The 13,070-nt window shown below is 31.4% G+C and overlaps 1 protein-coding gene across 1 annotated transcript; it reads left to right on the top strand.

The window, feature by feature from the left end:
• The first annotated feature begins 229 nt into the window (after positions 1-229).
• Positions 230-1,294, top strand: LOC135131507 (glutathione S-transferase 1-like). The gene is made up of 3 exons (XM_064059284.1): positions 230-482; positions 640-837; positions 886-1,294. The coding sequence occupies exons 1-3, from the start codon at positions 369-371 to the stop codon at positions 1,165-1,167; spliced, it is 594 nt and encodes a 197-aa protein (XP_063915354.1). The 5' UTR covers positions 230-368; the 3' UTR covers positions 1,168-1,294.
• Positions 1,295-13,070: the final 11,776 nt, after the last annotated feature.

Raw genomic sequence — 13,070 nt, 5'->3', positions numbered from 1 at the left:
AAAGACAAAAAGAAAACAATCCTGATAATGCTCGAGCTCTCTCGGCGATGATGGATGCGTACAAATCCGTAAACAAATCTTCGTAAAAATAGAATAAATGTATCTCGTGTTTATGTAGCGTAGCCGGATTTATTTTTCCACTTATTAATTCCGAAGACTGGATCATTTGCAAGCGTCAATTTTTGTCGCCGATCCAATTTCTAACAACTATGCGATTTACACCGATAGTACCGAGTTCGTACTGCACCGCGATAAGAGTCAGTGCTATCTAGCAACGGGTCGCAGACTGCGATAACGTGTCTTGCTCTCAGTACGTTTTTCGAACACTGACATAAACACTCGCTTTGTTTATAACCAACCAGTCCGAAATGAGACCGAAGTTGTACATGAGCGAAATCTGTCCTTCTGCACGAGCGGTGGTGTTGACAGCGAAGGTACTACAACTGACCCTTGAAGTGAAAGAAGTACCCACCGACCAGAAGGTACGTCAACGCGATTTGTACACATTTGTCGGACGATTTATCTCTGACACGCAATGGCGCTTGTCCAGGTCGTTCCTCCACAACAATGAATGAACCATTGTCTTTAAATAGCCCCTAGAAGCTATTGTTATACGAAAACAAACTATTTCTGTTACAGTGGAACCAAAACTCGATCCCGACTTTGGAGGACAGCGGTTACGTCATTTGGGACAGCCATGCGATCATAGCGTTTCTTGTGGGGAAGTACGGCCAGGATGACTCCCTGTACCCGAGGGACAACCGCAGGCGGTCCATCATCGACCAGAGGCTACGTTTCGACTCGGGGGTCATCTCGTTCTTCGCCAAAACGATCCTGGTACGACTTTCCACTCACCTCGGAAACAGTACTAACTCGAAATTTTAGAACCCGATCCAGTACGACGACAACTACAACACAATCGCGGAGATCTACGAAGTCGTTGAACATTTCTTCGACGAGAACAACCCCTGGATAGCCGGGGACGAACTAACCATTGCCGATTTGAGTCTAATCCCGTCGATTACGTCCCTAGATGTGGTGGTACCCATAGACGAGAAGCGGTTCCCGAAGCTGTCGCGCTGGATCAAGAGAGCCGAAGGCATGGCTTTCTACGAAGCCAACAAAAACGGGCTCTGTAAGCTCCGAGACGTGTTAAATCGGTGTTGACCCTACTATTTTCGGTTTTATTGTATTAGTGATAGGTGAGATTTGTGATAATAAGGCTATAAAAGCTAAGTACTGTACTGTAGATATAAGTTTTTATATTTTTGACGAAATAAAGGTCGTAACGGTTTGTCTGGTTTGGTTTAAGAGATGACGCTGAATTTGTTGTTGGATCGGGCCCAAATCGCTGGGATTATTCTGGAATTAGGAGTTGTCAGGCGATTAGTTGGCCACTCGAGTTGAGACTTTTATCGTAGACAGTTTAAAAGTCACCAGATAAGCGATCATTAATTTCGAGGATTCTTTTTACCTTCAAGAGGCGTCTTGGTATGTAATTGGGTAAATCAAATTTGAACTAATGTGCGATTAGTGCTACAACCCAAACACTCGAAACTTATCTCTTCGATTTTTATTTTGCCTTATCGGGCTTATTTGCGTCGTTGACTATCGCAGTGCGTAGTTTGGGCTTAAAATAATTGTAAAGTCAACAGTTCGTTGAGCTGATGGAAAATATTAGATTATTATTAATAACAACAATTACGTAAATAATAAGCAAGCGGATTTTGATATCTGAAAACTTAGCTCAAAAGATGGAAAAGCGTAGCAGAGAGTCGCCATACTCATAGGAAAGGTTAATTAAATTGAACCTAACTATTAGAGGACATAAAGCAATGATGTTCAGAGTCCGGGTTTATATGTACAAAATGCTGCTGAAATATGCGCATATAAAAAATATAAAAATATGCAGGGTTTTCAACACTCATTACGACTTTAAGTGAAAGAAGTATTAGTTTTATTACGATTGATATTAAAAAAATGCCCATTTCTATTAAATTTTTTTTTTGTTAAAATTTTGCTTTAAAATAAGAAACTATTTTTGTTGATTATAGTTTTATGCATAAGCGGTAGTCGTTTCTAGGTTCGTTTTTTTTGTCCGTTTAAAGAGGACAGTTCAAATGGCGCTTTATCTAACGCGGAAACTCATTTCACTCTACTTTGATATCATTAAATTATGATTAGCAGTGCGAAGTGCGAAGAAATGGAAAATTTAGTGCTTTTAATAGAGATATTTTAGTCGCTCCTTCCGTCCCGTTATTTCCGTGCTCGATGTCTGTTTTACGTAATTGCACACCTTAACTGAAGAAAACAAAGTGGTCCATGAGGGGTTTGAAACCGCTATCTTAGCGTTATTATCAGCACAACACTCTAACCAACTTCTGTAAAATTTGGATTTTTTTAGAAAATCCGGATGCTTAGGAAATAAAAAACATGGCACATTCATAAACCACAAGTACAGAAATATGTTATTTTATAAAATTTTAGTACCATTTATCATGTAAAATTTTGAATGGATGATATCAGTAGTTATATGATCGTAGTTTTGGTACTTGACAACAGACAGACGGACGGAAATGAGAGACCAATTGTTCCTAGTCTAGGGGCCATGAAACGTCGAGAAAACGTGAAACTAGTCGTTAGCCGGATGAACCCTATTACAATACTTCCTCAACTTAGCTCGGGAAGTAGAAAACTTCCAAGTTATAAACATTGAAAATGAGCCTTCTAAAAACGCTGTCAAAAAATCAAAAAATTAAAAACTAGAAAATTTCTAAAATAGAAACTCGAAAAGTTGAAAAATCTAAAAGCCGATTATTTGCAAAATCGTAAAATTGCGCAATCAAAAAATATTGCAAAATTGTAAATTTAGAAAAAAAAATCCAAAAATGGAAAAATCAAAGGACCAAAATATTGAAAATTGAAAAATCTATCATTCCATAAATTGCGATATTCCCCAGTTTTTCCAATTTACGATTTTTCAACAATTTCATTTTCCGATTTTTCAATTTTTCGATTTTTATTTTGCAGTTCTTCGATTTTTCAATTTTAAATTCTTCAGTTTTTCGATCAAGTTTTAAAATTTTCAACTATTCGATTTTTCAATTTTTAATTTTCCAATTTTTCAACTTTTCAAAATTTCAGTTTGAATAAATTTGTTGTTCGTTGTGAAAGATTGAAAAAATAAAAACGAGAACTTTCGAAAATAAAAATCGAAAAATTGAAAATCGAAGAACTAAAAAATCAAAAAATTGAAAAATCAAAGCTGATAATTTGCAAAATCGTAAAATTGAAAACTTGAAAAATATTGCGAAATTGTAGCATTAAAAAATAAAAAAATCGAAAAATGAAAAAATCAAAGGACTCAAAAATTGAAAATTGAAAAATACATCAATCGATAAATGCGAGATTCCCGACACCGACACCGACACCGACACCGAGCTCGTAGCTGCAACTCGACTTCCTATTCCGGTGAGTATACGTGTTCTATAATACGATAAGAAAGGGGTCAAACCTCCTATAATAAAAATTTGATTTTGTGAAATTTTAAAGCCATAAGTTAAAAAATATAAATAATACCAGTCACAGTATAAGAAAAAAATAGCCAATGAGGAAATTGAACCTGCGACAGTCGGGCTATTGATACACGATCTTATGAACTGATCCATTCTCAGTTCCCCACTAATGTTACTATAAAACATTACAATAATTTCGTTTTTCTTTGAAAAGTCTAAATGCAATTTTTCGATTTTTTAATTTTTCAATTTTTCAAAACTTCAGATTGAATAAATTTTGAATTTTTGAAAAATTGAGAAATTAAAAACGAGAACTCTAGAAAATTAAAATAGAAAAATTGAAAACCGACGAACTGAAAAATTAAAAATTAGTAAAATGGAAACTCGAAAAGGTGAAAAATTGAAAACTGAAAAATCTATCAATCGATAAATTGCGAGATTCTCCAGTTTTTTGAATTTACGATTTTTCAACAATACCATTTTTCGATTTTTCATTTTTCCAATTTTTATTTTGCAATTTTCAATTTAAAATATTCAACTATTCGATTTTTCAAAATTTCAGTTTGAATAAATTTGTTCTTTGTTTTGGAAAATATAAAAATGAAAGACAAAAAAAATTTTAAATCGAAGAAATGAAAAATCAAAAAATTGCAAAACCTCCAAATAAAAATTCCAAAAATTGAAAAATTAAAAAAAGAAAAGTTGATAATTTGGAAAATCGTAAAACTGAAAAATCGAAGAAGATTTCAAAATTGTAAAGTTGGGAAAAATAAAAAAATCGAAAAATGAAAAACCAAAGGATTGAAAAATAGAAAATCTATCGATAAATCCGAGATTCCTCATGTTTTCGAATGTAACACTTCCATTTTTCGATTTTTCATTGTTTCAATTTTGCTATTGCAATTTTTTGAATTTTCAAATTAAAATTATTCTGTTTTTCAATTTTTCAAGTATAAATTTTTCAGTTTTTCGATCAACTTTTAAAATTCTCAACTATTCGATTTTTCCGTTTTTAATTTTCCAATTTTTCAATTTTTTAACATTTCGGTTTGAATAAATTTGTTCTGTTTTGGAAAATTGAAAAATTAAAAACGAGAACTTTCGAAAACAAAAATCGAAAAATTGAAAATCGAGGAACTGAAAAATAAAAAAATTGCAAAACTGCAAATTTAAAAATCGAAAAATTTGAAAATTACCAAAATGTGAACTCAAAAAAGTCGATAATTTGCAAAATCATAAAATTGAAAAATGGAAAAATATTGCAAAATTGTAACATTGGAAAAAATATAAAAATCGAAAATTGAAAAATCAAAAATTGAAAAATCTATCAAACGATAAATGCGAGATTCTCAGTTTTTTAGAAGTTAAGGTTTTTCAACACTTCAATCTTTCATTATTTCGATTTTTATTTTGTAATTCGTTAAATTTTTAACTTAAAATTAATCAGTTTTTCGATTTTTCAATTTTAAATTTTTCGGTTTTTCAACATTTAGGTTTGAATAAATTTGTTCTTTGTTTTGAAAAACTGAAAAATTGAAAATGAGAACTTTCGGACATAAAAATCCAAAGATTGAAAATCGAAAAACTGAAAAATCAGAAAATTGCAAAACTACAAATTAAAAAATCGAAAAATTGAAAATTACTAAAATGGAAACTCAAAAAATTGAAAAATCAAGAGCCAATAATTTGAAAAATCGTAAAATTGAAAAATCGGAAAATATTGCAACATTGTAACATTAGGAAAAACAAAAAAATCGAAAAATGAAAAAATTAAGGCACTGGAAAATTAAAATTTGAAAAATCTGTCACTCGATAAATTGCGAGATTCTCCAGTTTTTGGAATTTACGGTTTTTTGAGAATTCCATTTTTCGATTTTTCATTATTTCAATTTATATTTTGCAGTTTTAAACTGGACACTGGAAAAATTGAAAAATCAAAAGGCAATAATTTGCAAAATCGTAACATTGAAAAATCGAAAAATATTGCAACATTGAAAAAATCAAAGAACTGAAAAATTGAAAATTGAAAAATCTATCAATCAATAAATTGAGAGATTCTTCAGTTTTTCGACTTTACAATTTTTCAACAATTCTATTTTCTGATTTTTCCTTATTTTGTTTTTTAATTTGTAATCTTCTAAATGCAGTTTTTCGATTTAATTTTGCATTTTTTCAAAATTTCAGTTTACATAAATTTGTTCTTTTTTTTGACAAATTGAATAATTAAAAACGGGAACTTTAAAATCAAAAATCAAAAAATTTAAAATCGAAAAATTGAAAAATCAAAAAATTGTAAAATGAAAAAATCGAGAAATTGAAAATACTAAAAGAGAAACTCGAAAAAATGAAAAATTGATAAATCTAAAAGCCGATAATTTGCAAAATCGTAAAATTGAAAAATTGAAAAACATTGCAAAAGTGGAAAATCAGAAAACGTAAAAAAATCGAAAATTGAAAAAACAAAGCACTGAAAGTTTTTCGAATTTACAATTTTTCCACAGTTCCATTTTCCGATTTTTCATTATTTTGATTTTTAATTTGCAAATCTTCTAAATGCAGTTTTTCGATTTAATTTTGCAATTTTTCAAAATTTCAGTTTAAATAAATTTGTTCTTTGTTTTGACAAATTGAAAAATTAAAAGCGGGAACTTTAGAATCAAAAATCAAAAAATTTAGAATCAAAAATCAAAAAATTTAAAATCGAAGAATTGAAAAATCAAAAAATTGTAAAATTGTAAAATGAAAAAATCAGGAAATTGAAAATACTAAATGAGAAACTCGAAAAAATGAAAAATTGATAAATCTAAAAGCCGATAATTTGCAAAATCATAAAATTGAAAAATTGAAAAACATTGCAAAAGTGTAAAATCAGAAAAAATAAAAAAATCGAAAATTGAAAAAATAAAGCACTGAAAGTTTTTCGAATTTGCAATTTTTCAACAATTCCATTTCCCAATTTTTCATTATTTTGATTTTTAATTTGCAAATCTTCTAAATGCAGATTTTCGATTTAATTTTGCAATTTTTCAAAACTTCAGTTTATATAAATTTGTTCTTTTTTGACGAATTGAAAAATTAAAATTGGGAACTTTAGAATCAAAAATCAAAAAATTTAAAATCAAAGAATTGTAAAATTGTAAAATTGAAAAATCGAGAAATTTAAAATACTAAAAGAGAAACTCGAAAAATTGAAGAATTGAAAAATCTAAAATGCGATAGTTTGCAAAATCGTAAAATTCAAAAATCGAAAAATATTGCAAAAGTGTAAACTTAGAAAAAATAAAAAAATCGAAAATTGAAAAAAACAAACGACTGAAAGTTTCGAATTTACGGTTTCGATAAATAACATTTACTACGCAAAATTTTGAAGTGACGTCATCAAATTCTTAGTGGGGATGATAAGTAAATTTTTGTTAGAGTTTTACCATAATCACAATATTCCTGACATATTTATGACCTGGAAAAGTACAAAATTTTCAGATCATAAATATTAGAAATGAGCGAAATCTGAAACCAACTTTGCTATGAAATTTGACTTTGCGAAATTTTAAAGTTGTAGATCAAAAAATAGACGAAATCCCAGTCACAGTGTAAGAAAAAAAGCAGTTAATGAGAAGATCAAACTCGCGACCGTGGCGTCATTAGTACATACTCAAATTAACGTTCTTCTCATATGTTACTATATAACGTTATTAAGGGCAGATTCATAAACCAAAAGTACAGGAGTGTTAGAATTTTTTACAAGTACCTTTTTCATTCTACCAAATTTCCCCATGCTAATTTTACCCGCCAAATACACGAAAACGAACCCACTTCCCAAACATACACAAGAATGTTACTATTCTGAAAATACCGCTCCTGAAATATTCCGGCGAAATTTTCTCAACACACAAAAGTAATTGAACAAGAAAACTGACGCAAAAAGCGTGTCCCTTCAAATCCTGGCAAATAAACACAAACATTAATTTCAATCTAATTTCGTATGCAGTATTACACAATTACAACCGCTCCTCCATTTTACACGAAAATTCGATTTCTTCTAAATGGTACAATATTTTACACCTCGTTCCAATCGAATGTGACTTTCCGCCAACGTCCACCGCTCAATAACTTAAATATTATCCCGTAGTTTATTCGATTTCGACCCGTCGTTAGCACTCATCTGGAACTATTTATATGCAGAATAACGAACGCAACTTATAAATAAGTTTTAAGTTATTTAGCGGCGAAGTTGACACCCAGCTGTATTGATTTGTAACCGGCTGTTTCGAAGTCGTTTCCTTGTTACAATGTTAAAAAAAAGAATTTGCACCACTACTCTGACCTGACTTGTTCGGAGCTGCATTATCTCTTGGTCGAGAAACTCGATGACATAACCATCTTCCCACTTCAGAATCAGACGCTTTTCTTCCCCGAAAAACCATAAACTAATCTCGAAGATGACTTTATTGCGTCGTAAACTTATAACCGTCCCAGGTCTGTGTACATAATCGCCATCTAATAATCGTCGGCGCCAAGCCGTTTCCCGAAAGACCGCCAGCTATTTCCGTCCCCGAATTTTCTTCACCTGTACAAGAACCTTATTTATCGAGGCAGCCTAGAAGCACCGGTGCTGCCATAAATCGCGCCTATCACATTTATAAAACCCGTCTTATAAAATTGCAGTCCAAGTAAACAGGCTATTTGGGAATTTTTGCGAAGATGGTGCTGAATTACGGGTTGGCCGTAAATCAGATGGTCTTGGGAGTGGTGCAATGCAAAACATTTCACGGTCCTGGAGCTGACGACAGTTAGACTCGCTAAAATAACTCGGTAAAAATATAAATTTGAATTTACGAGATGGCTCGGATGGCTCATTTGTGATGGAGGTCGCGGCGAGTAACGGAAGATTGAGCGCGGGCTTGCTCTCGACGTACGCCAGGAGTGGCGTGGAGATTAAGATCTGACGAACGGTTTTAGAGCTTAATAACTTTTTATCGGGGGTCGTTATGGGCGCCGAAAAAAGATCCAAATTGCGTCAGGAGTAGGTGAGAATGGGATATATAAAAATTAAGGAGCGTCAAAACAAAGGTGAATCACTGTTTAGGTAATAAAGAGGAGGATCGTTTCTAATTTTCAAACAAAGGAGACTTGTAAACACGGGAGAAATATTCGGTTCCCGATTTAGAGGGTCTGGACCGAAATAACGGCGGATTTATGGGAACACTTTCTTTTTTAGAATTTCCAGACTGGAGAAAACCCGAAATTAGCCGTTCGCCAAATGGGCCCTATTACTGGTAAACTTCTGAACAAATAGAATTATGAATATCGTGAGATCATGAGATTAAAAATGCTACCGATATGGCGATATGATATATTTGAAGGAAACAACAAGGGGCCTACAATTGATTCTTGCGGTATGCCTATATTTATTGGAAGATAATTACTTTATTGTCTATTCTGACGTCCTTCTTGTTGATATGACTTTACATATCTTCAAGATATCTTCTCTTTTAGATCTATATGCTAGAAATTTGGAATTACTCAAGGACATAATGAAAGCAAAAATTCTTACAACGTTTTTCAGGCAGGACTTCCCTAAAGTGAAACATTCAAATAAATTGTGGTTAAATAAAAATATCGACGAGGATGGGAGCAAAACTCAAGTTTAACGCAAAAGCGCAGATAAATTCACACGTGATACTCGAGAAAAATATTGTACAAAAATGTATACAAAGTAATTGTATAAAATCAAGGCGGATTCGTAAACCACAACTACAGAACATGTTGTTTTATAAAATTTAAATCGTATTTAGTAATTATTGTAAATGTGGTGAGACAATTTGGATCTTTTTCTGAAAATTTAGATGCCTATTACAACACCTCTTCAGATTTTATGCCACAAAAGATGAACAAACTTTTACTTTTACTTAGTAATAGATTAGTAATCCACTTTTTATTGAAAATTGAAGAATAAAAAAACTGAAATATCTCAAAGCTAGGAAATCAAAAAGCCGAAAAATCGAAAATCCGAAAAATAATTATATCTATAATTTAAATTTGTTGTCACAATATCAACATCAAGAATAAAAATTCAAGATAAATTCATAAAATGTGATTAGACAATTCAGATTTTTTTCTGAAAATTTGTATGCCTAGTGTAAAAATTGAAAGCCATTGTAATATTTCTTTAGCTTTTACGCCACAAGAGAGGAGGGGTGGGTGGGTGGGGTTAACTTTTACTTTATTTGATTGGATTCTACTATATTAAATTTGAAAACTGCGATATAAATGAGACAACTAAAAAAAATTGGTCTAAAGAGTTTAGACAGTACTTCCCTCGCTGTCGGAAACTTGACGACTGCATGCCTATTGTGTTTTTTTTCTCATTACATTTTTGTAGTGGGAATTTAAAAAAAAATTGCGATGACGTCATCAACATTTTTGCAAGGACACGTATATCAGTTGGGATAGATGTAGTGTAATACTAAGAATAAAATTATTATATTCTCAAATTTTCGGGAAAATTAATTGGGTCGTTTGAATATTGATTTGTAATAATCAATAAAATAACGAAACAATTTACTCACGTATACCTACGTATCAAAGGCAACTGAAAATCGTGTATGTATAAACATTCTTAATTTAAGATGACAGGCGTAACAGCATACGTGAGAGCCAAACACAGAAACTGTAAACAAAACGACCGTCGGTTTTATTGCTTCGACTTCCGCTTATTATATAAAACATTGGGTTTTATTTTAATTCTTGACGGTGAAATTCACAATTGGTTGATTATAAACATGTCTATTTCACATTCGCGGAATCAAGTGAACGCATAAAACAAATGCAGGTCTGTAATGTTAAAGTCGATGTAAATAAGCGTGCTACCCTTATGTTTCAACCGAGTTTTTCCTTTAACAAATTTTGTGTCTACCAAATTGGGTTGGTTGGGGTGTAATACTAATAATAAGTGTTGCCTTTAATTTAATCAATAAAATAAATTGACTTCATTAATTTTTTTGAACCACCTCTTAAGAAAATCTAAAAAATATGAATGGAATGATAAATCACAAGTACAAACTCATCATATTTTTTGCATTTTAGATAGGATTTATTCAGCAAAATTTAAGGGTGACGTCATCAGTTTTTTTAGGAGGGATGAACAAATACATTTTGAACAAAAGTTTACCATGCTTATAATAACTTTAAAATATTCCCAAGATTTCAAAGCATTCGGTTTTGTAATTCCTGATTAAATCGATAAAATAAATTCACGCCTTCATTAATTTTTTTGAGTCACCCTGCATATGCAAATCCAAAAATATGAATGGAATGATAAATCACAAGTACAGACTCATCATATTTTGTACATTTTAGATATGATTTATTCGGAAAACTTTTGAGCTGACGTCATCAGTTTTTTGTAGAAGATAACCAAATATATTTTGACTAAAAATTTATTATGCTCTTTATAACCTTAAAACATCTGCAAGATTTCAAAGCATTCGGTTTTGTAGTTCCTGATTAAATCAATAAAATAAATTTACGCATTCATTAATTTTTTTGAGTCACTCTGTATATGCAAATCCAAAAAATATGAATGGAGTGATAAATGACAAGTACAGGCTCATCATATTTTGTACATTTTAGATATGATTTATTCGGCAAACTTTCGAGCTGACGTCATCAAGTTTTTGGAGGGGATAAGCAAATATATTTTGACTAAACATTTATTATGCTCTTTATGACCTTAAAACATCTGCAAGATTTCAGAGCATTCGGTTTTGTAGTTCCTGATTAAATCAATAAAATATATTTACGCATTCATTAATTTTTTTGAGTCACCCTGTATATGCAAATCCAAAAAATATTAATGGAGTGATAGATCACAAGTACAGACTCATCATATTTTGTACATTTTAGATATGATTTATTCCACAAACTTTTGAGCTGACGTCATCAAGTTTTTGGAGGGGGTAAGCAAATATTTTTTGACTAAAGATTTATGATGCTCTTCATAGCCTTAAAACATCTGCAACATTTCAAAGCATTCTGGTTAGCAGATTAAAAATTAAATTTCAAAATGTTGTTTTATAATTTTGATTTTTTTTCCAAAAATCTGGACGTTTCGGGTGAAAAGTCGATTCGGAGTTGTAAACTACATGTGTAGGACTATGTTATTTTATACAATTGAAAACCCATTTACTATGTACAATTTTGAAGTGACGTCATCGCATTAGTGGTGGGGATGATTAGACAAATTTTGGTTAGCGTTTTACCATCTACATGATATTCTTAATATAAGTACAAAATTTCACAACAATCGGTCGAGTACTTTCGGAGATTATCTGTCTAATAAAAATCCGTGACAACAGACGGACAGACGGACAGACGGACAGACGGACAGACGGACAGACGGACAGACGGACGGACAGACGGACAGACGGACAGACGGACAGACGGACAGACGGACAGACGGACAGACAGACGGAAATGGGAGACCTATTTCTTCGTCTTCTAGGGGTCATGAAAGATCGAGAAAACGTAAAAGTAGAGAGTCGGCCGACGGACTCGATTACAATACTTCCTTTGCTTACGCTCGGGAAGTAAAAGATGACGAAAAAACACAAAAAAATTGCTCAAAGATTATTTCTGCAGAATTTCTCTCGCCTCTGAAATGTAGCCCAACAAATCCAGCAGAGGATGCGTGAAATAGGTTGATATAGTTAAAGTTGATAAGGAATGGGAAAAAATTCTTTTCGTAAAATCTAAAAACTCAAAAATAAAAATTTCGTGAAATCGGACAATCGAAAAAAAAATCGAAATAGGTACCGATAGATCGAGAACTTGAGAAATAAAAAAAATGTAAGAATAGAAAAGTCGAAAAATTGAAAAATCGGGAATTCGAAAAATCAAAAATTTTACAAATCGACAAATTGGAAAACCCAAAAATTAAATAATTAAAAGATGGAAAAATTGAAAAATCCAGATTACAAAAAGTTCCCAAATTGAAAAGTCGAAAACAGATTTCGAAAACTTGTAGGACTGAGAAATCTAGAAGGCGAAAAATAAAGAAATTGAAGATTCGAAAATTGAAAAACTAATTAAGGGTCGAGAGACTGAAAAATCTTAAAACTGAAACTTCGGAAGATTTAAAAATGGAAAAATGAAAAAATCAAGAAATTTTTTGTAGAATCGAAAAATCGAAAAATCCCAGTACAAAAATAACGAAAAAATGAAAATCGAGAAAGTAACAAATTGAAAAATCGAACAATTAAAAATAAAAAAAATGAATAATTCCAAAACTAAATTATCGAAAACACTGAAAAATAAAATAATTGTATGTACAATTTTTTTTAAATCTCGATGTGTGACCATTTTACTTTTTAATATTTAAATAAAAATCGAAAAACTGAAAAACTGAAAATTTAAAAGATGGAAAAATCGAAACATTGAAGATTCGAAAATTGAAAAACTGAAAAATCGAAACATTGAAAAATCGAGAAATGGAGAAATGGGAAAATCAAAAACTTATTAATAGAGAAGTTGAGAAAAAGAAAGATCGAAAATTTA

The sequence above is a fragment of the Zophobas morio genome, unplaced genomic scaffold (genome assembly GCF_036711695.1).
Source record: "Zophobas morio isolate AGI-343-1 ecotype UQ-CSIRO unplaced genomic scaffold, CSIRO_AGI_Zmor_V1 ptg000020l, whole genome shotgun sequence".
NCBI classification, from domain to species: domain Eukaryota; kingdom Metazoa; phylum Arthropoda; class Insecta; order Coleoptera; family Tenebrionidae; genus Zophobas; species Zophobas morio.
This window is presented reverse-complemented; position numbering and strand designations above follow the sequence as displayed.